The following is a 27,786-nucleotide window of genomic DNA, read 5'->3' on the forward strand; positions in this document are numbered from 1 at the left end:
TTTTATTTCAGTTGTGAAGTTTAACAAATAACTTTATTATGTTTCAGCATCTTAGATACTTGTACTAAATAGCTCTTATCAGTTATCGAGTTAATATATTTCAAGCATCAACTTTAAATAAATTCACGCGTACCAATACGACTTGTGTTTTGTCTCGCTTTTATTTCTGCTGCTAGAGAATGCGTGTAGCAGACAGGGTGGCGCGTGCTGTGAGCCACGTTCGGCAACAGCACCGTCTGCCCGCCGAAACTGTCAGTACCAATCACTCGTCTCACGGACTATAGAAGTCGTAATCAACATCTTCAAGAAGTGGGAATTCCGCTGGTAAAGAGGCGTGTGGATAGGGATTCTCTCAAGGCTGTCTTAGGAACTGACGTCTATTTTTTGAGAAATCTGATGTTTTCTTTTAGTTGTTGTCCATGACTTTAAAAAAAATCAATGGGTTTACTTAAATGGCGTGGGCATTTTGTTTACAGTTGTGTCTTCAGTTTTACTGGCTTCAAGCTATCATTATCTAAAACCTTCAAAAAAAGAACACATTGAGGCCATTCCTCATTTTTCAAAATAATACTGGTAAACCCCAATTTAGTTTCAGGTAATCAACTTGATATTTATACATTTTAGTTTGGCATTCCGAGCTATGTTGCTCATAGAAACAGAGGAAGATGCAAAAGAAGAATGTACTTTGATGAAATTTGAATCTTTTTCCTTATTAAAAATGCACACTTCGGAAGGAGGTGAAACATTCGGTGAATGACTTTACATAGGACCTCTTGTTACAAATGCCAGTAAGCCACTTATCGATGGGAATGGTGGACATTGTCTCACTTTATTGTAAAACCTTTGAACTATTTATGCTTCCAATGAACACATAATAGAAATCAACTTTTAGGTAACACACTACCTTTGAGCTGACTCTTGAAGCTTGCCTGAAATTGAGTGGATAGTCACAACGGTTGTGATTAACAATCTATTCTTGTAGTCATTGTTGTAAGAAAGTGAGAGTCACACTGTCGAGCAGCTTATTGTCATTAGAGGTTGTTAAATGTTTGGAAAGTACATAACCCAGTGGGTGATCGGTGACAACTTTTCTCAGCATTCCTGCTGACAAAATCTGCTGGTCGGAGCAGCTTCTTAACTTGTCTCACTAAAAGGAGAACCAAAGGCTAGCAAATTTTTGTTCACTGCAAGTCTTTTTCTTACACAACATGATATACAAATCTTTCAATCAAAGGTGACAACACCCCCCCCCCCCTCCACACACACACACACACACACACACACACACACACACACACAGAGAGAGAGAGAGAGAGAGAGAGAGAGAGAGAGAGAGAGGGCTCCTCTACTCCTCTATACGATGAGTAACAAACTTTTTTCATAACACTATTGTTATTTCATCTTACACTTTCCACTGTTGGTTAGTACTCATACATACAGAGTGGCAGCATTTGGCTGACCCTCTTTATACATACATGCTAAAAGTAACACTCCAAAAAATTTAAATATACTGGGGTGTTGAAAAGCTGGTAAAACTGATTTACAGTCCAACTTGCCATGTTACCTGTTTTACTGCAGTTGCACAGAGACTGGCACAACCGGTTTCGTACCATACAGGTACATCCTCAGGCGCATTTCTGAGCAAAAGTTTTTATACATATTACTGAAACACTTGTCAAGTTACTCAAATTTATCTGGATGGCATTATTACTTTATTTTCTATTATAATTCTTAGAAAATTTCATCAGGGCTCTTATTTTCATTCGTAAGACAATTTTTTTATAAATGTATGGTAATTGGAAATTCAAACCAAGACACTTTCAGAAGAGATCATAGAAGATATGTGACGACAACAATGACAATGATGATGATAATGATGGAAGTCTATAACTTAATAACTAGATTTGCCTTATAGCGCCCTTGCAGTACACTGCTGGGCATCAAAATTTCAAGACCATGAAGACAATCTAGGCAACAAATATCAGACTGGCATGAAGTGTACTACACACTTGTATATGTAAATGACTAGCATCTCGATGTGGCTGCACAAAGTAGGAAATTGTAATACCATCTGACTCTGTATATAAGGAAAGAAAAAGCAGCAGGTTTCAAAATCAGAACTCACAGTTGCATTTGGCTGTTTGTGTGAAGATCATGTTAAGTCTCATGGAAGAAGGAGAAATGTCTATGACTGTGTGAAGGAATTCAGCAGCGGCAGGATGGTGGCCTATCGAGACTGATGTTGAAACTTCCTGGCAGGTTAAAACTGTGTGCCTGACAGACTCAAACTCGGGACCTTTGCTGTTTGTGGCAATGCTCCCGAGTTAGAGTCTTGGTCTGGCACACAGTTTTAATCTGCCAGGAAGTTTCATCAGCGCACACTCCGATGCAGAGTAAAAATTTCATTCAGGAGACTGACATTCATTGTTCCGCAATATTGCTGATGGCATTAGTTGAGATCCCATGACTGTTGTACTAATATGTGCAAGAGACCAGCAGGATCTCAGTGACCCTATGTGGCTAGTGCCTGAGAAGGCAGAAATACAGTTCACTTGGCCACACAGGATCGTACAGCCGCATCATGTACTTTGAGTAAGGAAATGGGCTTGTTTACAGCAAGCAAGAGGCCACACAGACAGTACCATGATGTCCAGAGCAGCACAGACTGTCAGCATGGTAACCACTGTTGCAGCTTTCCTTAATGCAGCACAGAAAGTTGTGTACCCAACAAGAAAACTGGACACGAGTGGAATCAAACAGTCTCTCTCAATTCTGTGTACAGCATCACAATGAATGTGTCCGAGTGGTGATGACATGTGGAGAATGAACATTGCCAGATTACATCTGTAATAATCATAAAGGCACAGCACATGGCACGACATTATCGGATACACGGTACAATCACTTTTTGTGCATGTAGCCGGTAATCTGGAGTGCAGACAACACATTTATAACATGTTAAGGCCAATAGCTGCACCATATCTTCAAAGTTTCCATGACATTATCCTAGAACAAGATAATACAGGGCTACACATTTCCCCTGCTGTTCTGTCCTGCCTCGATATAGGGGGTGTTCGACCTTTGCCCTGTTTAACACGTTCTTTAGTTTTCTAGGCCACTGAAAATATCTGTTGATGGGTTGGCATGTCACATGCACACCACCAGTAGCCAGACACTATGACTGATTAACTGTGGCATAGACTTCAAGCAACATGGAATGAAATACCCAAGTTTGTCATTCATACTCAGTTCAACTCAGTGCCCAATGAGGTTATAGCCACTGCTACTGCCAGAGGTGGCAGCTCTGTATACTAAATTTTGCACCATGTACACCCTCAAACCACATACAAATTTAATTACGAATGGCAGGGCATTTGTGCTCGCATACGCAAGCCATTAAAGCAGCCCCCCCCCCCCCCAAACACCACCACCACCACCACCACCACCACCACCACCACCACCACCACCACCATCACCCAATAAACACCTACTCACACTGTTGGTATGAACTAAAGGTACTTTCTGCTACATTCAGAATCCTACATTCACTAGCTTTCCTCTATTCAAGGAGGAAAGAGGAATTAGTTTGATGGAGCAAGAAAGGAGGGGGGGGGGGGGGGGGGGGGGAGGGGGCGGAGTGCATGGTCACTCAAAGACGAATCCACTTCCACTCTGTATGACAAAGGAGGATGGCCAAGATGAGCATGAGAGAGAGAGAGAGAGAGAGAGAGAGAGAGAGAGAGAGAGAGAGAGAGAAGGTAAAAGATGCCTTCATCTTTTTATCTACAGTACTGGCTGTTAAACCCAATAAAGGCAGTACTGGCCAGCCTGTCGGTGAATGTCACAATTTTCTTAATTGAATTTTTCATTTTATACATTCACTAGTTTTTCACTAACTGCAAATGCTTCATACACCACAAGAGAAGGGAAATTCTTCAAATCCCTTCCTCTCTCTGTTATCAGATGAAGGGATACCAGCTAGTGTGCCAGCTCTTGCATGTGATTGTCAGTCAACCAGCTGTTTGGTATATATAATTTTCTATTAAACTTTACTCGATTTGAATTGATGTTTTCGAAAGTGATAAATAGACACTGGTATAAAAAGTAATGAACTTTAATATACTTACTTTCTGGGTGGACACTGAGCTTTCTCTAACAGTGCACTGCTGCAAGTCAGGAGTGCTCAACTCAGTAAAATCAGTCTTGTTTCCATGATCATCATCACAGTCAGCATTTACATTACTGTGGCTTATTTCATCATTGCCTGAGGTGAAACTCTGTGGCTCATTATCCACTGATTCAGTCTCTTCATCACTATCGAAAAGAAGTCTTTTTGATTTTCGTTTAATTTTAACAAGTTCATCATCAGTCCAGTGGTTCTTCATAGTCATTACATCAACCATATTGTCGCTTTAAGTTGGATGATCTGGAACACACAGCGAGATAGAAGTGAGAAATATAAAACTGAGCAGCCTGGCAGACATTTATGTAGTTTATCATCATCATCATCATCATCATTATTACTATTATTAAACTGACTAAAGAAAGAAATATTAAGTGTCATATTTTGAAGGCTTGTAAAAATGAACTGATGCAAGGTTACCATAAGTGAACTGTATGTTCACTTCAAAATAAAAGTGTCTCTTTTCAAACAAACAGTGTCTCTTTTTAAAAAAATTGTTGTGCTGAGGCTGTATATTATTTAAGTAAGTTGCAGACATCACATACATCCATGCCCGAGGCAGGATTCAAACCTGCGACCGTAGCGGTCGCGCGGTTCCAGACTGTAGCACCTAGAACCGCTCAGCCACTCTGGCCGGCCATCAACATATCTTTTTTTTTTTTAAATCTACAGCTTCTTCAGAATTGTGAATTCTTTTCATTGACATTTCAGGGCTGTTTTGTCTCAAGCATAAGGAAACCAATTTAAAATATGTCTGTTGTGCTAATGATTAATTTCTTGATACTATTAAGTGGGAAGTTTAGTACTGTTGATTCAGTTATAAATTGTTGTAGTTCCTGACCATTTTAAAAGAATTCAAACATGAGAACTTTGAAAGAACGTTTGCATTACGCAACATGCTGAACTACAAGTTTATTTAATTGTCCTGCTGCAGCACAACTCCCTCCTCCCTTCTGGACAGCTACAGCAGCAAGTGTCATGGCTAGTATGTAACTAAAATTTAGATGTAAGTAAGTCCCACACGTAATTATGTTTATACTTTTAAGCGGGTCACATACAACTCATTCACAGTCCATAGTACAAAAACTTTCAAAATGTACCTGTATTTAAATGCAAAAGATATTGAGTCACATATTCTTGTACAAGTCTATAACTTGACGGTGAAGCTGCATGTTTATGCAGACATAGTTATTTATATAATTTCATGTGGCATACAGACAGAACCACCAGAACAAAAATTTTAGAGTTAATAATTACACAAAAATTTGCCAATAACTAACAAACTGTTTCTGGTGCTACATCTTATAAAGAAAATACAGTAACACTAACAGAATGAAGGCAAGTAACCTTTATTACTATTTTTTCAATTTAGGAAATACATACCTCAATCAATAAACATTTACCCAAAATACATTAGTGCACTGTTTACATTATTTCATGTCATCTTCAAAGGGTCAACATAGAGCATTTGGAAATTTAGGCATTTCATCACACACCATTTATCTTGACCACCCAAAATAACTGTTTGTCCAGATGAAAAATTACAAAATGTTTCAAGCAGATGTTCTTTAGCCATCAGGGGGACATCAATCATCATGATTGCCTTGGTTGTAGCTTTGTTTTTTTACAAAGACATGAACAGTGGTATGACTTTTTTAAATGGCACCCTGTAGTTTTTATTTGGTATTTCATTTCCTCTCCTAAAGACCTATTCAAAAATGTATCACAGTGTACCATTCACTGAAACACAACGTTATTAATTACATAACGCAACACTGACTTTGAGCCTGGGATCACAAACTCATCCACTTGCTGGAGTTGTCAGGAAACAAATGAAAACCAAGTAAAAACATAACACAAAATTGACTTTGACTCTCCTGTACCATTGGCTAGGAGTAGAACATTCAAAGGCGCTCACAGTGGTGACCCTGGACACCGATACACTGGTGCACTCGTTGAATGAAAGAATTATTTACTGCTTCCAGTGTGGCCTGCTGAAGACAATTACAAGCAAGCACAATACTTACCAGCATGTCCTCTAAGAGTTGTTGAAATATTGTGACAGACTACGTTTTTAATTCATCCCCAAAGAAAAAAGTCCAGAGGATTCAAATCAGAAGACCTAGCAGGCCAAGTAACTGTTCCTCCTCGACCAATCCATCTGGCAGGATACCTTCGGTTCAGAACACGATGTGCACACAACACATTATGTGCTGGACATCCATCATGTTGATACCACATAAGCATTCTGGTTCTTAGCGGCACTTCATTCAGAAGAGGAGGAAGAATTCGCCCAAGTAAGTTGGCATACACTGAGCCATTTAGACTATTATTGATGAAATAAGGGCCAATAATTGTAGTACCAAGCATCCCACACCAGACATTGATGATCCACCTGACTAAGCCATTGTGGGTTGTCATTGGACCAATAATGCATGTTCCTTGTATTTACCTGTCCTTTGTTTGAGAATGAACATTCATCGGTAAATAGAACATTGGAGAAGAACTTCGGGTTGGTGAGGATTTTCTGCTGTGCCCACTGACAGAACTGTACACGATTCTGGAAATCATTCCCAGGCAATTCTCGATGTAGGTGTACATGGTAAGGATGGAACCGGTGACATGTAAGAATATGATGTACACTGGTTTTAGGAATGCCAATCTTGTGTTCAAGCTGTCGTGTGCTCACATGTGGATTCATAGCAATGGAAGCGAGAACAGTAACTTCAGCAGCTTCGTCTGTGCGAGTGCTACAACAATTGCCTTGTCGTGGGATGAAACTTCCCATTTCCTGAAGCATCGCAAAAAGACAAGAAAACATCCATCGGGAAGGTAGGTTCTTCTCAGGATATTGCTCTCTGTACAATTCTGCTGCCTGCATAGCATTTCGCTTACCTTCAACAACAACAATAAAAGAAACATTATGTCGATGCAGTTCGTAGGAAGGACACCCTTTACTGTATGCCTACTCTACATAACAATATTTAAAAGGACTAAACTACTGTACTAAATGAACCCATACATAAGAAAGCAGTATTGCAATTACTATTCTGCTAAGTTACATTCCCCATAGATGAGTAGCATTTCTACCTTCTCTTTGTTGGTGTACATTCTACTCACATAACTCTTCAACTGACGATGATTGACGGAATGACAGGTGTGCATTCTACTTATGTTTACATTTGTCCTCTGTCAATGTCAGCACATGGATGTGTTCCATTACCCCAGGTACCTGCACTAAGTGCTGGGAGCATCAACGCCACTGTTGTGTTATTAATAATGTTGTGTTTCAGTGAATGGTACACAGTGATACACTTTTGAATAGGTCTTTAGGAGAGGAAATGAATTACCGGGTATAAAATACAGGGTTCGATTTTACAAATGTCATACCGCTGTTCATATCTTTGTAAAAAAACAAAGTTACAATGAAGGCAATCATGCTGATTGATGTCCCCCTGATGGCTAAAGAACATCTGCTTGAAACATTTTGTAATTTTCATCTGGACAAACAGTTATTTAGTGCTGTCAAGATAAGTGGGACACCCTGCATATGAGGTAGTCAAATGAAGATGAGATAGATAATACAATGAGCATGGCATGTACATTGGCAATGCAGTTAGGTCTATGTGTAGTAATGCCTGTTCAAGAAAAAACACTGAATGTTCACCACTACGCCATTTGTCTATTAGACTTGCTCAAAGTGAGGTCAGCATGTCAACTGTGTGTCCAACTTCACTGTGGAGGCTGGGAAAGAGGAACAGCATGGCATAGTGTCATTCCTAATGGTGAAACGAGTGTCAAGAAATGAAATTCATGACAATGTCATGCTGCAAACAGACCACAGCACGCCACATGCATGTGGCACTGGTGTCACTGAAAGGCAACAGTTGGCCAGGTTAGGATCCTTGTGTCATTACCCACTTATGTCACTGCTGCAGTGGATGCAGCAGCTGTCAGAAATGAGCAACAACGGACGGTGGAAGACATTTCACTCATGTGGGATATCAGTCACGCCATCATGACAGAGCATCTGCAGTTCCTGAGAATATGTGCACAGTGCATTCCTCCACAGCCTGACAGAGGAGCAGAAGTTGAAAAGAACATCAACACCACAATGAAGAATAGTGTTTCCTGTCCCAAACTGTAGTGGCAGATGAAACATGGTGTTGTCACGTCTTCATTTTGAGCCAGAGAGCAAGTGTTAGGGCAAATAATGGAAACATACGGATTCACACCAACTGAAAAAATACAAACCCATGAATGCCAGCTCTGAGAAAGTCATGATGACCATTTTCTTTGACTGCAAGGGCCTGCTGCTCATTGATTTTCTGGAACATGACATCACAATTAACACGCAATGTATGTGGACACTTTGGAAAAATTGAAGCATACCGTCATGTCCAAATGCACAGGATTGTTGATGGATGGCATCATTCTGTTGCACAATAATGCTCGCCCACACATTACCAATGCTGTTTCGATTACACTGCAGAAGTTTCACTGGGAAGCCCTAACACATCCTGCATACAGTCCTAATCTCTCCCCATGCAATTTCCATATTTTTGGAGCCCTGAAGAAAGAAATTTGTGGCCATTGTTTGCTTCGATCGAAGAGGTGCATGCCTGAGTACAATCATGGTTCCGTATGCAACTGTAACATATTTTGTTAAGGCACTGACTGTCTTGCCTGACTAGTGGGATAAATGTACTAACAGTTATGGAAGTTACTTTTGGAATAATAAACAGTCTACTTACTTTTTTCCACCTCTTGTTTTCATTTGACTGTGCCTTCTATGTGGAGTGTAAAACAAAAAATGAACATATGGTATCTCTCAAACACTTTAACATATTCCTCTATATAATGCCTTTAACAGCAATACATTGACATTTATCTCATTATCTGTTCAAGTAACCCCTCCTCACACTACAAATGTATCTGAAAACTCAGTCAGTCCATAAAGCATTCTGGAGGCCCTCATTATCCCTAAAGTGTTTGTTAAAATCACCTCCTGAGAAAAAAATCCCATCGATGATATATGGGGATGGCCACAAAATCTATATGATCAAACTCGCTTCACCACACCTTTGATACTAAGAACTATTTCTGGACCCAGGCTGCATTTGTGACTTTTTCCACTATGAATCCATAATCCATATGTGTTGCATTTCAGTCAGTGAGAGTTATAATCACTGCTTTTACGTCACAGGTAGTTACACCACATAGACAGGTCCACACTGTAATAGACCAACCTCTACCCCTTAATAAACAAAGAATATATGAGTGGCCTTCAGAAAGCTCCACAACAACACCACACCCATATTCTTTATTTTCTTAATGTCTCTTTCCATATCAATATTTTGATTGCAGTGGGCTACCACAACAGCAGAAGTGTGTCATGTGACTGACATGCACCTGACATGGCTGACTGCTGCAGCAATTGTGCACCTAGGCGTCCCAGGTGCACTCAACAGCTGTAAGAATTTTAAAATTAAAATTTGTTTTATCATCTAATTCCAGAAGACTTCTGTGCCAAACTGATTGCTGGGTTGCTGGTGCACTCTCATCACACTATCCCACTGAAGTCAAAACCAACAGGAAGTACTTTAATTTACATAGAGGACTAAACTCATGTACAAGACTTCATCACCACTTTGGTTCATTTGGTATGTTCTGGTATGGTTTGCATTATGCTGACAAGGAGTTGATTCTCAACAATTCCATAGTGTATGTCTTGGTTTTTTCTTTCTCTTTTTTTCTTTAGGGCGCAAAAACAAGAGGGGTCATTGGGGGCCAAGAGGAGGTCGCCCAAGTCGCTGGGAAAGGTTTAATTCCCCAGAACTTGTTCCCTTGAAGAGAAGACCTGTGGTGATGCCAATGTGACAACACCTGCCAACAGACAGCAACATGGAGATAAGAAGAAGGAACTGAAAAGCTGGCAGGCTGAGGTAGCAGGACTGCAGCCTTGGCAGCAGCATCAGTAGCCCCATCTCCCATCAGACCAACATGACCAGGAACCCACATAAACATCACCTTTTGCACTAAGGGATTGACTATGTACAGCACACACGAGGCTCTGAAGGGCACAAAGAGAACTTGAGCATATGACAATTAAAAAACCTGTGTTGCTTGATGTACTGTGTGACCTGACAGAGGGCGAAAAACTCTGCCGTAAATATTGAACAGTGTTCTGCAAGCCAATACCAAAAATCATCAGTGCAATGACAAAGGGACACCTGACACTACGTCTGCCTTAGAGCCACCAGTGTACACAAAGGTACTATCACCAAGTGAGAAGGTCGAGAAACTGACAGTGATAGATTGAATCTGGAGCTGTGCCCTTGGGAAGCGAATGAAATCCAAGGTGAACACAGGTCACCACACGAAGCCAAGGTGTTGAAAGCTTCACACCCATCGGGAACATGGCAGGTAACATGATGTTATCTTGCTGGAGAAATAGCTGATAGTGAAGTCCAGGAGGTTACAGAGAAGAAGAATGCGCCCCATCCTCGCGGTCAAGGAAATTATTGATGAAGAAGGGTATAGGATGTGTGATCAGGCATGGCAGACAAATGATGTCCATATCCGCTGAGGAGAACATCACACCGGTATGACAGCTGTAGTTTGAGATCTTATGTATAGACACTCTCAACTGGGCTAGTGTAAAAAGAGCAAGTGGCCAAACGGATTAGACAATGGTGGTCTGTAATAAGTTAGCATAAGAAGGATGGAAGCACAGATGCATAAACGAAATATCCATAGTCTAGTTTTGAACAGACAAGGGATATGTACAAACGGAGATGGGTGGTCCAATCTGCTCCCCAGGAAGTACCAGTACCACTTAGGGCATTGAGGGACCAAGTACAATGAGCAGCCAGGTAAGACATGTGGAAGAACCAAGAAAGTTTTCTATCAAGCATGAGCCCCAGGAATTTTGTAATTTCAGGGAATGGAACAGCAAAAGGCCCAAGACATAACGATAATGGACAAAAGAAAATGTGCTGCCAGAAATTCAGACAAATGGTTTTGCAAGTGGAAAAGCGAAAGCCACTCCACAAGTACATCTACATCTACATCTACATCCATACTCCGCAAGCCACCTGACGGTGTGTGGCGGAGGGTACCTTCAGTACCTCTATTCCAGTCTCGTATTGTTCGTGGAAAGAAGGATTGTCGGTATGGCTCTGTGTGGGCTCTAATCTCTCTGATTTTATCCTCATGGTCTCTTCGCGAGATATACATAGGAGGGAGCAATATACTGCTTGACTCTTCGGTGAAGGTATGTTCTCGAAACTTTGACAAAAGCCCGTACCGAGCTACTGAGCGTCTCTCCTGCAGAGTCTTCCACTGGAGTTTATCTATCATCTCCGTAACGCTTTCGCGATTACTAAATGATCCTGTAACAAAGCGCGCTGCTCTCCGTTGGATCTTCTCTATATCTTCTATCAACCCTATCTGGTACGGATCCCACACTGCTGAGCAGTATTCAAGCAGTGGGCGAACAAGCGTACTGTACCCTACTTCCTTTGTTTTTGGATTGCATTTCCTTAGGATTCTTCCAATGAATCTCAGTCTGGCATCTGCTTTACCGACGATCAACATTATATGATCATTCCATTTTAAATCACTCCTAATGCGTACTCCCAGATAATTTATGGTATTAACTGCTTCCAGTTGCTGACCTGCTATTTTGTAGCTAAATGATAAAGGATCCATCTTTCTGTGTATTCGCAGCACATTACACTTGTCTACATTGAGATTCAATTGCCATTCCCTGCACCATGCGTCAATTCGCTGCAGATCCTCCTGCATTTCAGTACAATTTTCCATTGTTACAACCTCTCGATACACCACAGCATCATCTGCAAAAAGCCTCAGTGAACTTCCGATGTCATCCACCAGGTCATTTATGTATATTGTGAACAGCAACGGTCCCATGACACTCCCCTGTAAAGACAATCGAGACATTGCTGAAGAGGCTGTTCAAGGAGACGAGCCCAAGAGAACTGCAGTAGATTGCAATGTCACTGATGAAAAGGGAGTTGGAGATGGGTAGTGGGAGACCGGCCATGATACGGTTAATGGCTATAGCAAAGAGGACAACACTCAGGACAGAGCTCTGGCACATAATGTTTTCCTGGATAAAGGTGTCAGACAAGGCCAAACCCACATGTACCTTTAAGACATGGTCTTTTAAAAATTTCTGAAGGAAACAGGGCAGGCAGCCTCAGACGCCCCATGTGTACCGAGGGTACCAGTCCTCCAACAGGTATTGTAGGCTTCCTCCACATCGAAAAACATAGTCACAGTCTAGTATTTCGCAGAAAAACATTCATAACTTGGCTTGAGAAAGTGACGCGATGATCAACTGCACAACAGCGTGCTCAAAATCCACATTGTGCAGTGGTTAGTAGATTGCGAAATTCAAGCCACCATACCAATAGGCCATGTATCATACGTTCCCATCACCTTGCAAACGTAGCTGGTGAGAGAAATGGGGCAGCAACTGGAAGTTTGTCTTACCAGGTTTAGGTATGGGTATGACAGGGGCTTCACGCCAGCATCTGGGAAACATGTCATCTGCCCAAATGCAATTGTACATACAAAGGAGACAGTGCTTGTCCGCAAGAGAAAGGTGCTGCAACATCCAAATGTGAACATCATCCAGCCCTGGGGTGGAAGATCAGGATGAAGTGAGAGCATGATCTAGCTCCCTCATAGTAACGGCAGCATTGCAGCATTCACAATCCTGAAAGGAGATGGGTACCACTTGAGCCTCCTCCATTTGTTTCCAATGGAGAAAGGTGGGATGATAATGGGTGGAATTCGAAATCTCCACAAAACAGCAGCCAAAGGTGTTTGAGATAACAACTGGGTCCACAATGACATCATTTGCTACGGTCAGGCCAGAAATTGGGAAATGAATGAAAGCCATCGGAGGTTGCCCCACATAATGGAAGAGGGAGCGACATCCTTGACTGCCAGCATGGGGCACATCATTCTTCTCTGTTACCTCCTGGAGTTCACTTTTGGCTATTTCTCCAGCAGCTTAACTTCACGCTATCTGCCATATACCCGATGGGTGTGAACCCTTCACCACCTTGGCTTCATGGGGTGATCTTAAAAGAACTAGTAAATGAAATCCAGCTAGCTTTTTTGCTATCTTGAAGAATATGACGACACTATGAACGCAACTGTTTATAACAAATACAGCTCGCCATCTAAGGATGACAGTTAAAAACCCTGAGAGCATGTCTCCATATGCGAATCGCATTGTTGCATGCATCAGTCCACCAGGGGACTGGAACATGGTGTGGTAAAGATGAAGTGCAAAGTATAGAATATTCTGTGGCGGCAAGGATAAAATTGGTAAGGTATTCTACCTGGTCATCACCACTGGGGAAATTTTGTTTATTGAAGGTCACCAGGGAGGAGAAAAGCCGCTAGTCAGCCTTAGAAAGCTGCCAATTGGGTTCACCGTAGATGGGATAGGGGTCAGCAAATGGATAGCACACGGGAAACAGTCGCTCGAGTACTTGTCAGTGAGAATAGACTACTAAAGATAACAAGCAAGCTGGGCAGTGCTGAAAGAGAGGTCCAAATGGGAGTAAGTGTGTGTGTGGAGTCTGCAAGGAATGCAGGTGTTCCAGTGTTAATGCAAATGAGGTTGAGTTGATTGAGAAGGTCAGCAAGAGGGCACCTCTGACAGGTTCTGGAAGAGCCCCAAAAAGGATAGTGTGCATTTAAGTTGCCAAGCAGAAAAAAGGGGTGAGGGAGTTGACCAATAAACTGGAGGAAGTCTGCTCTGGTGACAGCAAATGACGGAGGGACACAGATGTTGCAAAGAGAAAACGTGAAGCGAGGAAGGATAATGTGGACTGCAGCAGCTTGCAGTCAAGTGTTTAATGAGATGGTTTGGCTATGAACGTCATTCCACATGAGCTGCACAACTCCCCCACAGTATGGAATGCTGTCCTCAGGGGAGGGAAGGTTGAAATAGACCGGATGGATATACGAGAGGTCACAGCAGTTGCAAGGACACATTTTGGTTCTTGGAGACAGAAAACAAGCAGACACTGTGATTCCAAGAGCAGCCGTAATTCCTCCTTGTTGGATCTAATGCTGCAAACTTTCCAACAGAGGAGAGCCATGACGGGATAAGGGGAAGAGGGAACAAATGAAGGGTTGTCACCTTGGCAGCTGCCGAGTGTCAGCCTTTGAAGACTCACTGCTACATCATGAAAAGGCTGGAGGACCTGTTCCATGAGATCTACAGATGCTTTAGCATTATCACTGGATCAGCCTGCAGATTCCACGGCAGAAGAATGGTAGGCGATTCACACCAGTGAAATAGGGGTTGGCCAGGTGACAGTATCACGTAAGCACACTTGAAGAGGATCTCCGAGACAGGGAAGAAGTCAGTCTGTCTTTGATTTCTTAGATCCTTTGTGGTTGGCAGTTGAAGATGCAAATGGTTGTTAGGTGGAGGGACATAAGAAGTCTTCGCGGGAGTGTTCTTTTTGTCCTTTCCAGCCTGCCAGTTGTGAAGCAAGCGATTTCGCTGCTGGGACCGAAGATCTGGTGGCTTGCTGCGCAGCTGGAGGAGCAGGATACAGGGATACTACCATGATACTGGGTGATTTCACAACTACAGTGCTGTATTTGAGGTCGCAAGTCTGTGTGGCTATCTCCTTCCTGAAGCGATGCATAGCATAATGGTACTATAAGTTCCAGATGGTAAAAAGCAGGGCTTTCGACTAGCCAACAGCTTGCGAGTGACAGGACAAGTTACTTTTTCCTTCACCCCTATCTCCTGGACGGCCTGCTCATCGAGATAAATGAGACATTCTCGGGATGAAGCTGCATGGATGCCACTGTAACTGATACAGCAGGGACATGGAGGCAGGCAATAATCCTCATGAGTATCCTTACCACAATAACATATATGGCTGTGTTTTACACGACATGCAAGTGGTGTTGTAATGTTGGCACCTATAGCAACAAATCGGGTTTGGAATGTTCTGTTGTACCGTGATGACTTCATAGCCTACTTTGATCTTTGATGGAAACGCTACTCTAGCAAGTGTGAGAGAAAGAGTGTGTGTAGGCTCTAAGGTTGTATCAACCTTTTTCATTACCCGATGGACTGCAATGATGCCCTGATCAGAGAGGCGAGTTTGGATTTCTCCCTCGGTCAGACCACTGAGCAGCCAAGTGTAAATACCACCACGTGAAGAATTCAGTTTTCGATGAGCCTCAACGCGAACAGGAGAGCCATGGAGTAGCGAAGTTACAAGCGGTTATTGGACTTGAAAATCACAACTGGTCTCCAAAAGCAGTTCCATTATGTAAAAGAGAGCAGGACTTCACACAACTTGCTATTGCATCAACACTTATCTGAGTAATAAGCAGATGGATTGCAACAAAGCACTGACCTCCTCCTGTACGCGATAACATGAGGAACCAAGGTGCAACTGGGAGATTCTTTGAATCTTTAGCCTCATTCCGTTTATATTTAGTAAACACAAACTGAGATGATGATTGGCTCATTGCGAGAAAATCCTCCCGATTGCCAGTGCCTCTGATGACATGCTCCTTCCAATTGGGGGCCCTTCTTGGGCTCAACCAACTTAGGTAATTGCTCACATCTCAGGTCACACCTTCCAAACTCCTGACAGAGGAACCAATTAGCGATTTGGGAAGGTAACAGCTCAGGCAATCACCCTTTCCTGGACCTGGCCTCTACCAGGGTTATGTATGAACCCTGCTTATCAACCCTGGGCTGGGAATTATGCATTATCCAGCCACCTGTTATGTGTCAAACGCACGTGCCGGCCTTCAGGTGTGCACAGGGAGGCAGAAGAAACACAGAGGAAGGATCACAGATAGAGAACGAAGAAAGAAATGAGAAACAGATGAGGGGCAGTTCTGATGTCAAGCTATTAACAACTCAGAAAACATTCCCAAAAATATCCCACACATATTCCCCAACAGAGGGGAAAAATAATGACAGAAGGATAGACATTCAGCACAGAAAGGTGCTGCAAAGGCTGGAGCCTCACAGTAGCTAAGCACGAACTCGCCAAAGAGGGGCACACTGAATGGGAGCAATAGTGTGCGGGGAGGACGAAGAGTGTTTCCTATCGAGCATGAGTCCAAGAATTTCGTAGTTTCAATAAACGGAAGGGTAACAGGCCCAAGATGTAAAGATGGTGGGAGGTGGGAGCAACCAACTGTGCCGCCAGAAATTCATACAGACAGTTTTGACAGTGGAAAAGTGAAAGCCACCATCGATGCTCCAGGAGTAAAGACAATCGAGACATAGCTGAAGACATCGCTGAGTGAGACAGGTCCATGGGGAACTGCAATACATGGCAAAATCATCAACAAAAAGGGAGCCGGAGTTGCCCAGTGGGAGACAGGCCTTTCCAACAAGTGTCGTAAGCCTTCTCCAAATCGAAAAACATGGCCACAGTCTAGGATTTCCGCAGAAAACCATTCCTGACTATGGTGGACAAAGTAATAAGATGGTCAACTGCAGAATGCTGCACTCGAAATCCACACTGTGCATTTGTCAGTAAATTGCAAGACTCTAGTCACTATACCAGCTGGGCATGAATCATAAGTTCCATCACCTTGCAAAAGCATCTCATGAGAGGTGTGGCGGTAGCTATAAGGTAGGTTTTTGTCCTTACCAGGCTTAGGTACAGGTATGACAGTGGCTTCACGCCCACGTCTGGGAAATGTGCCTCTGCCCAGATGCGGAAAGTGCTTGCTTGCAAGAGAAAGGTGCTGCAAGATCTGAATGTGGACAGCTTCTGGTCCTGGGGCAAAGGATTGGGATGAACTGAGAAAATGACCTAGCTTGCTCATAGTAAAGGCGGCATTGTAGTACCACGATTCGGAGAAGAGAAAGGTATCGCCTGAGCCTCCTCCACTCGTTTCTGATGAAGAAGGTACAGAGTGATAGTGGGAAGAGCTCAAAATGTCTGTAAAATAGCGGCCCAAGGTGTTGGAGATAGCAACAGGATCCACAATGACATTGTCTGCTACTGTCAGGCCAGAAATTGGGGAATGGATCTTGGTTCCAGAGAGTCATCAGAGGTTGGCCCACACGACAGAGCAAAGGGTGAAACTGTTAAAAGAACTAGTGAATGAAATCCATCTAGCTCTTTTGCTATCTCGAAGAACTCAACGACACTTTGCACGCATCTTTTTATAATGAATGCAGTTTGCCATCGTAGGATGACGGTTAAAAACATGGGGGGGCACCTCTCCATGCACAAATTGTGCCGTGGCATGCCTCAGTCCACCAACTGACAGGGACACGACATGGTAAAGAGGAAGTGTGAAGAATGGAACATTCTGCGGCAGTAAGGATAACGTTTGTGAGATAATCCACCTGGTCATCACAACTGGGGAAATCTTGTTCTTTGAAGGTCGCCAGGGAGGAGTAAAGCTGCCAGTCAGCCTTAGTAAGCTGCCATTTGGGTGTGCATGCACGTGGGGTCAGAGTCAGCAAACGGATAGCACACGGGAAATGGTTGCTAGAGTAGGTGTCAAAGAGAACAGTCCACTGAAGACAACAGGCAAGCTGGGCAGTGCAGAAGGATAGGTCCAAACAGGAATAAGTGTGCCAGGAGTCAGAAAGGAAAGTGGGTGCTCCAGTGTTAAGGCAGAAGAGATTAAGTTGGTTAAGAAGATCAGCCAAGAGGGCACCTCTCTGGCAGGTCCTGGGAAAACCCCAAAGGGGATGATGTGCATTAAAGTCACCAAGTAGAAAAAAATGGGGGAGGTAGTTGGCCAATAAACTGAAGGAAGTCTGCCCTGGTGACATCGAATGACGGACGGACATATGTGGTACAGAAGGAAAAAGTCAGGTGGGGAAGGAAGAGGCGAACTGCAACAGCCTGAAGATGGGTAGTCAGGGAGATGGGTTGACTATGAACGTCATCCCTTAACAGCAGCATGATGCCCCCATGAGATGGATTGCAGACCTCAGGGGGAAGGTCAAACAGAACCAGGAAGAAATGCAAAAGCTCAAAGCGTTCGTGAGGGTGCAATTTCGTTTCCTGAAGGCAAGGTACAAGGAGGCGATGCGATACTAAAAGCAGCCATAAATCCCCTTTGTGGGACTGAAGGCCACGAAAGTTCCATTGGAGGAGAGTCATGATGAGGAAAAAAAGAAGGTGTGTCATCTCGGCAGTTGCCAAGTGACAGCCTGTGAAGAGTCACTACCACAGGGCACAGAAGCAGGAGGCTCCTCCTCCACAGGATCCACAGTAGCACTGGCTTGCGCATGCTGTTGGCTTGTGGAGTCCAATGCTGAAAAACGGTTGGTGGTGCACACCGGCAACACGGAGGCTGTCCGGGCTAAGGTATCACATGGCAACACCGTCAAAGAGGATCTTCAAGTCGGCGAAGGAGATGATGATTTGCCTTTAGTGGACTTCTTCGAGCCTTTCCGGTTAGCAGAGGAAGACTCGGGTGTTGTTTGGCTGCAGGGAGGTAGGAAGTCTTCACGGGAATACTCCTCCTGTCCTTTTCGGCCTACAAGTTATGTAGCTGGTGGTTTCACTACTTGAGGTGAGAGTTTGATGGCTAGTTGCACAGCTGGATGGGGAGGTGGTGATGCTACTTTGACACTGGGTGATTCTGCAATCTCAGAGATGAATTTGAGGTCTCATGTCCTACATGGAGGTAACAAGAACAGGTGCCAGACGGGAGAATGCAGGGTTTGCGACTAGCCAATATCTTGTGGACAACCGGGTAAGGCACTTTTCCTGCAGCCAAACAACACCCGAGTCTTTGGGACAGCCTGTTCATCAAGATACATGGGACAATCCTGAGAGGAGATGGCATTGCCGCCTTTGCAGTTGATACGGCATGGAGGAGGTGGACAATCGCTCTCGTGCGCATCCTTACCACAGGTTACACATTTGGCTGGGTGTCAACAAGACATTCTAGTGTGGTTGAAATGATGACATTGGTAGTAGCACATCAGGTTCGGAATGTACGGTCAGACTGTGGTAATTTCATAACCTGCTTTGATCTTGGACAGAAGCACCTCTCCATCAAAAGTGAAAAAAAGTATGTTGGTGGGCACTAAAGAGGAATCTACCTTTTCCATCACCTGATGGACGGCAATGACACCCTGATCAGAGAGGTAAGATTGGATTTCGGCCTCGGTTAGAACGTCGTGTAGCCTAGTGTAAATAACGCCACAGAAAGAATTCAGAGTTCTACGGGCCTCGACACAAACAGGGTAGTTGTGGAGAAGCAAGGCGGCAAGCAGTTGTTGTGCTTGAGAATCAGAAGTAGTCTCCAAAAGCAGTGCCATTCAGTAAATGAGACCAGGACTTCACAAGGCTGGTAATGGCATCAACATCTTTCTGAATAATAAACAGATTTTCCATGGCGAAGGACTGACTGTCTTCAGTGCATGAGACCACAAGGAACCCTAGTGCAGTGGGAAGAGCCTTTGAATCGTTAGCCTCATTATGCTTAAGTTTCGTAGACGTTGATTGGGAAGATGATTGGTTCATCGCGAGAAAATCCCCCATGATTGCCAGCGTCTCCGATGGCATGCTCCTTCCAACTGGGGATTGTTCACACCTCAGGTCATGCCTCCTGAACACCTGACACAGAGGGACCAATCAGCAATTTGGGAAGGTTGCAGCTCAGGCAGTCACCCCTGCCTGGGTCTGGCCTGTACCAGGGGGTACATGCAAACCCTACCTGTCAACCCAGGGCTGGGAATTATGCTTTACCCAGTCACCTGTTATGCGGCAGATGTGTGGGCCGGCCTTCAGGAGCACACAGGGATGAAGAAGAAAATGAGGAACCTCAAACGCTGAAGTGGAGGAACGAGAGGAGAAAGGAAACAAAGAAAGGAAAAGGGAGCGAAAAACAGTGGTAAGACTGGTCTTACGTCAGCGACAGACAATGCAGAATATTCCTGATGACACCCCAGACATGTTCCCCAAGGGAGAGGAAACAGAATAGCAAGAGGATAGACAGGTAGCATGGAAGGGAAAAGATACTGCAAAGGCTGGGGCCCAATGGCAGCCAAGCAAGTGGCAGCCAAAGAGTGGTGAGCCCCCTGGGTGGGAAGATGGTTCACGGTATCCATATGGGGACTATCGTGCCCTAAATGCATGGGCCAGACCGGATAGCTATCTTGTCCCCCACTTACGTGATGTTATGGCCGCTCTAGCAGGCTCTCAAATATTTAGCATTATCGACTTCCAAAATGCCTGTCATCAAATTCCAGTAGCACAACAGGATGTACAAAAGAAGGCAGTAATCATGTCTTTTGACCACTTGGAATATTACAGATGTCATTCGGCCTTAAAAATGTGACAAATACACCAACATTTTGTCGATGAGGTCCTACAGCCTCAATTTCTTCTTCACATACCTCAACAACATGTCGATGTTTTCCAGATCTGCTACTGAGCATGAAATTCACATACAGACTGTTTTTGCAAGACTTTGCTGCAATGGACTGAAGGTAAACCGTGACAAGTGTGTGCTTTGCAAAGAGGCAGTGGACTTTTTCCTTTACAATCAGCTCTCCCACCTGAAACATATAAGCAATTACGCCATTTCTTAGGCCTGCATAATTTCTAAAGGTGCCACTTGCCATGAGCAGTAGTTGTCCAGGCGCTGGTCATAGCATCACTTTCCAGCATCACTTCACAGGGACAATGCTCTGTCGTGTGGATACTGGAAATGTCTGCTTTTCACAAAGTCAAATCGTTCTCCGCTTTCAGCACCAGTGGCTGTGATCATCGAAACTATAGGCAGCCTGCCTGCTATGGGGGCGATGCTGCAACAGAAGAAAAGGGTAATGGCAGCCCCTCAGACCTTTTTTCCCCATAAGTTGTCTGACGCACAGATTTAATGGAGTGCCTATGACTGCGGTCTACACAGCAATTAGATATTTCTGATCCCAAGTTGAGGCACACCACTTCACTATCTTAACATACCATAAACCTGTTTCTTTGGCATTTAACAACCCTCCCAATTCCTTGCTTCCTCAGCAGTTACGCAATTTGGAATTAACCGCTCATCGCGCAACTCGCTATATATTTCTGTCACCTACGAGCAGCTGACAATGTGGTTGCCGATTATTTCTCAAGAACCAATGCATTATCTGCAAAAGAGCATCTAACCCAGGTAGCTACTGCACAGGAAACAGCCCAGATCCTATGCTGAGTCTCTTCCAAAACAAATGAAGAGACTGCAGCTGAAACAATAAGCTATGGGCAATTTTCTTGTCCTGTGTATGTTTGTCATAGCAGACCCTGACCTTTATTACCTTTCTGTGGTACAAAACAGATATTTGACAAAATTCATGGCCTTGGACATTCTGTTGTGAAATGGCTATTTGTATGATAACTGACAGATATGTTTAAGTCAGACTTATGACATGATTGTTATTTGTGGGTTAAAACCTGCTTATTTCATCAGTCAGCCATACCACACCACATCCACTAGCATCTAGGTTCCTTTCGAGAAGCAACATGCCGTTTTCCTCATGTTCGCATGTATTTAACAGGGTCACTAACCCCAGTGCAAAGATTCAAATACATTGGCAAATACTGGCAGAAGTAAAGCTGTGAGGACCGGGCGTGAGTCGTGCTTCGGTAGCTCAGATGGTAGAGCACTTGCCCGCGAAAGGCAAAGGTCCCGAGTTCGAGTCTCGGTCGGGCACACAGTTTTAATCTGCCAGGAAGTTTCATATCAGCGCACACTCCGCTGCAGAGTGAAAATTTCATTCTGGATTCAAATACATACTCAAAGCTATTGACAGATCTACCCCACTGGGTTGAAGCCATGCCTATTATGCAGTGACAGTTGCACGAATCTTTTAACTACAAGGATTTCAAGACCTGAGTGCCCACAGATGTGACAACAGATCAAGACTGTCAATCTGAGTCTTCTCTGTTGAACAAAATAGCTACTTTATGTGAGTATACTCATCATCGCAGCATGTTGGAACACTGGCATTCGAAAGTAAAATTCTATGTACCGACTTGACAGAAAATCCTAGGAAGTTCTGGTCTTCCGTTAAATCAGTAAGTGGATCGAAACAGCATATCCAGACACTCTGGGATGATGATGGCATTGAAACAGAAGATGACATGCGTAAAGCTGAAATACTAAACACCTTTTTCCAAAGGTGTTTCACAGAGGAAGACCGCACTGCAGTTCCTTCTCTAAATCCTTGCATGAACGAAAAAATGGCTGACATCGAAATAAGTGTCCAAGGAATAGAAAAGCAACTGAAATCACTCAACAGAGGAAAGTCCACTGGACCTGATGGGATACCAATTTGATTCTACACAGAGTACGCAAAAGAACTTGCCCTCCCCCCCCCTTCTAACAGCCGTGTACCACAAGTCTCTAGAGGAACGGAAGGTTCCAAATGATTGGAAAAGAGCACAGTTTTCAAGAAGGGTCGTCGAGCAGATGCGCAAAACTATAGGCCTATATCTCTGACATCGCACTGTTGTAGAATTTTACAACATGTTTTTTGCTCGCGTATCATGTCATTTCTGGAAACCCAGAATCTACTCTGTAGGAATCAACATGGATTCCAGAAACAGTGATCGTGTGAGACCCAACTCAATTTATTTGTTCATGAAACCCAGAAAATATTAGATATATGCCATTTTCCTTGGCTTCCAGAAGGCGTTCGATACAGTTCCGCACTGTCGCCTGATAAAGTAAGAGCCTACAGAATATCAGACCAGCTGTGTGGCTGGATTGAAGAGTTTTTAGCAAACAGAACACAGCATGTTGTTCTCAATGGAGAACACCATGATGATGGTGTAGTATACAGAGAAGTTGCAGCATTAGAAAATTGCAGCGAAATGCAGGAAGATCTGCAGCAGATAGGCACTTGGTGCAGGGAGTGGCAACTGACCCTTAACATAGACAAATATAATGTATTGCGAATACATAGAAAGAAGGATCCTTTATTGCACGATTATGTGATAGCGGAGCAAACACTGGTAGCAGTTACTTCTGTAAAATATCTGGGAGTATGCGTACGGAACAATTTGAAGTGGAATGATCATATAAAATTAATTGTTGGTATGGTGGGTGCCAGGTTAAGATTCATTGGGAGAGTCCTTAGAAAATGTAGCCCATCAACATAGGAGGTGGCTTACAAAACACTCGTTCGGCCTATACTTGAGTATTGCTCATCAGTCTGGGATCCGTACCAGGTTGAGTTGACAGAGGAGATAGAGAAGATCCAAAGAAGAGCGGCGCATTTCGTCACAGGGTTATTTGGTAAGCGTGATAGCGTTACGGAGATGTTTAGCAAACTCAAGTGGCAGACTCTTCAAGAGAGGCGCTCTGCATCGCGGTGTAGCTTGCTGTCCAGGTTTTGAGAGGGTGTGTTTCTGGATGAGGTGTCTAATATATTGCTTCCCCCTACTTATACCTCCCGAGGAGATCACAAATGTAAAATTAGAGAGATTCGAGCGCGCACGGAGGCTTTTCAGCAGTCATTCTTCCCGCGAACCATATGCATGTGGAACAGGAAAGGGAGGTAATGACAGTGGCACGTAAAGTGCCCTCTGCCACACACCGTTGGGTAGCTTGCAGAGTATAAATGTAGATGTAGACACTAAAGTTAGCATTAATGTGCCACAACTTGATCACCTGCCTACTGGTGCAACTCAAGCTGCGGACTGCATTCAAAACCAACTTTGGCACTTCAGCAGCGGAAATAGTATACAACGAAACCCTGAGACTTTCATCACACTTTTATCTACACAACTAGAAGGCCACCCTGATGATCCTTGCCCACCGGTGATATAAATGAGGAACTGCATTTCAGATTTCTGATCTTCAACAGTGTTTTGCCATCCAAACCCACTCATTTTCGTTTATAAAGACCTCAACTCAAGGCCATTCTCGGCATAGGTGTCATTACAACTCCTTGCAACAACTGCCTTACACCAGCCCCTTTCCAGTCTTAGAAAGTGGCACTCACACAATGACACTATCAGTTACTGTAAAATCAAACAAGGGTACCACTGAATGGGTAAAACCAGCATACCATCTCCCATCAGATGACACTGAGCAACTGCAGCCTCTCCGTTGGCTGACGCCTGCTTCTAAATATTCTTCTGCTGAGCAGGCCTCCCCTCCACCAGACCCACCCACTGCCCCGCCATTATCAATGGATTGGCTGATTGGTTAATTGGGTGGGGGTAGGGGGAGGGGAGAGACCAAACAATGAGGCCATCAGTCCCATGATCAAGGTTGGCAGCAATCAAGGAAGGAACAAAAACAGCACAGCCCAGTCAAGGGGAAGAGAAAACGGGCATACAGAGAGGTGAGAGGAACATCAAGGCTGCAGGAAAAGGAAAGAACAGGACGGGAATGGGGGGAAATGGGGAGAGCAGGGGTGGGGCACCAGCACTGCCACAAGTCCATCCCAATGCACACACCATACCATGATCACGACACAACGGCGACAACACCAGGGGAAAAGGATGCAAGAAAAGGGGAAACAAAAGTCACAAAAGACAAAAAAAATAAATAAATAGGGGAAAGGCATGGAGAACCTGGCCAGTGTAGTGACAAGGCCAAGGCCTCCATAACAAACACCAATGCAAACTGAGGGCCTCCAATTCCAGAGGAAATTTCAAGGACATTAACTTGAGAGAACAAACCACTTTCACTAAGAAAACCACGAGCAGACTTAAATATGCGAGGTCGTCTCCTAATAAGTGGGACAAGGAAGATGGGAGGGCACATTTAGTGTGAATGGCAAAATGGTGGGGCAGCCCAGCAACATATAGATCACCGAGGGGCAGGGGCCCATAACTACAAATGGGAGGTGGCTCACTGTGGAGTAAAAAGCTGTAGGACAACCTAGTACAGCCGATACAAAGTGGGTAGAAGATGGTAGATCCCGTCCGGGAGATGTAGAGGGAAGAATGCCATGGTGTGAGAGTCTCCTTGATTGGGCAAAGTTTATTACACAGTGGGGTACCTCCCAAGAGTCTGCCCTGACTGAGCAAAAAGAGATTTGATGTAAAGCTGCCAAGTCACAGATGTTTGGGGGTATGTGCCCTCGCCTAAGCCAGACAATCAGCAAGTTCACTATCTGGGACTCCTTCATGGTCAGGAACCCAAAGGAAATCAACCAAATTAGCAGCATTGCAAGGATCAGTTAGCAGATAGTGGATGGCAGAGACCAAGGGGTCTATATCTACATGGATACCCTGCAAATCACACTTAAGTGCCTGGCAGAGGGTTCATCACTACAACTCCGCAACAATTCTCTATTATTCCATTCCCGAATAGAACATAGAAAAAACAAACACCTCCTATGTAGGCCAGTATCAAAAAAATATTTTCACATTTGGAAGAGAAAGTTGGTGATTGAAATTTCATGAGAAGATCCTGCCACAACGAGAAATTCCTTTGTTTTAATAATGTCCACCCCAAATCTTGTATCATATCCATGACACACACCCCTATTTCTTGATAATACAAAATGTGCTGCTCTTCTTTGCACATTCTTAATGTACTCCGTTAATCCTCCCTGGTAAGAATCGCACACTGTGCATTACTCCAAAAGAAGATAGACAAGCGTAGTGTAGGCAGTCTCTCTAGTATATTTGTTGCATTTTTTAAGTGTTCTGCCAATAAATTGCACTCTCTGGTTTGCCTTCCCCACATTTTCTGTATGTTCTTTCCAATTTAAGTTGTTCGTAATTGTAATTTCTAGGTATTTAGTTGAACTTATGGCCCTTAGATTTGATCAATTTACCATGTAACCAAAGTTTAACATATTTCTTTTATCACTCATGTAGATGACCTCACACTTTTCATTATTTAAGGTCAACTGCCAATTTTTGCACCATACAGATATATCTTTTCTTAATTGTTTTGCAATTTGTTTTGATCTTCCGATGACTTTACTAGATGATAAACCAACAGCATCATCTGCAAACAACCTGAGATGGCAGCTCATATGGTCTCCTAAACTGTTTATACAGTCAAGGAACAGCAAAAGGCCTATAATGCTGCTTTAGGAAATGCCGGAAATAACTTCTGTTTTACTCAATGACTTTCCGTCAGTTGCTACGAACTGTGACCTCTGACAGGAAATCGCAAATCCAGTCACATAACTGAGACAATATTCCATAAGCAAGCATCTTTATTACAAGCCAATTGTGAGGTACAGTGTCAAAAGCCTTCTGGAAATACAGAAATACGAAATAAATTTGAAATCCCTTGTCAATACCACTCAACACTTTGTGTGAGTAAAGAGCCAGTTTTGTTTCAAAACAATGATGTTTCCAAATCCGTGTTGACCATGTGTCAATAGACCATCCTCTTTGAGGTAATTCACAACGCTCAAACACTATATATGTTCTAAAATGCTGCTGCATATTGACGTTAATGACATGGGCCTGCAATTTAGTGTGTTACTCTTATTGCCTTTCTTGAATATTTGTGTGACCTGCAAAACTACTCAGTCTTTGGGTACAGATTTTTCATCGAGCAAGCGGTTGTAAATGATTGCTAAGTATGGAGCTATTGCATCAGCATACTCTGAAAGGGCGATGGTGAAAACACTGAGCGATAGCCTGGAGGCCACTTATTGAGTCTGTACATAACACACCTCACGTGGGGGAGGACCGTTTAATAAAACAGAGAGTCCAATGGATGGCCATCAATTCTGCCGTAAACACTCAGCACATGGCAGGCAAGAGATATTGTCCCATGCCAACAGAAGATGTGAAGGTAAACCCCACATGATCAGCAGATCTAGAGCCATCGGTATAAAAAACAATGGCATTCTGAAATTCCCATAAGAGCATTCAGAGCAAACAATGGAACACCATGGCAGCAAAGGATGCTTCTGGACCCCGGAAGAGATGGAAATCACGGCGAAGAGAAGCGAGGTGGAATCCAATCAGTAAACCCCCCCCCCCCCCCCCCCGAGAGCGGGCAGCAGCCAGGTGATGGCCCGAAGCCATGAAAAGAGTAGAACAGACGAGGTGAACAGTGGAAGAGCGGATAGTGAAGGCACAGGAAACCAGGAGCTGGAACCACCAAATCAAAATGGGAAGGATGCCAGTGTTAACCAGAAGACTAACGGCAAGGCTAGTGCTAAAAGCAGATGGTGAAATTGGTCCAAGAGGAGCATCGAGAAAGGTGCAGCTGATCCATAAACTTTACAACCATAGTCCAGACATGACAGAACTGATGTTCAGTAAAGGCGAAGAAATTTTAAACGATCCACGTCTCAAGATGTGTGGTCAAGGAAGTGAAGAACATCGAGTTCATGAAAACACCCAACCTTCAAATTACAGACACAAGGCAACCAAGTAAGCTTGTTGTTATACACAAGGCCCAAGAAACGGAACTGGGGAACCACTGTCAGGTGTTGGGAATTGAGGTAGAGCTCCAGATCAGGATGGTCTGTAGTATGGCAACAGAAATGGACAAACCTCAATTTACGGGAGAGTACTGAAAACCGTGCGAGAGTGTCCATGTGGAAGTGTGTTGGATGGCACCCTGGAACTGTCATTCCACAGAGGCCACTGGGTTGAAGCTAGCCC

The 27,786-nt window shown here is 43.8% G+C and overlaps 1 protein-coding gene across 5 annotated transcripts in view; it reads right to left on the reverse strand.

Annotated features, from left to right (window-relative positions):
* LOC126187931 (claspin) overlaps positions 1–27,786 on the reverse strand; it is a 188,668-nt gene that overhangs the window by 153,343 nt on the left and 7,539 nt on the right. For all 5 annotated transcript variants that reach the window (XM_049929294.1, XM_049929297.1, XM_049929293.1 and 2 more), the window contains one exon: positions 4,128–4,426. In XM_049929294.1, the coding sequence (XP_049785251.1) occupies positions 4,128–4,403 (276 nt within the window). In that variant the 5' untranslated portion in view covers positions 4,404–4,426. The remainder of the gene's footprint in view (positions 1–4,127; positions 4,427–27,786) is intronic.

The sequence above is a fragment of the Schistocerca cancellata genome, chromosome 5, assembly GCF_023864275.1.
Source record: "Schistocerca cancellata isolate TAMUIC-IGC-003103 chromosome 5, iqSchCanc2.1, whole genome shotgun sequence".
NCBI classification, from domain to species: domain Eukaryota; kingdom Metazoa; phylum Arthropoda; class Insecta; order Orthoptera; family Acrididae; genus Schistocerca; species Schistocerca cancellata.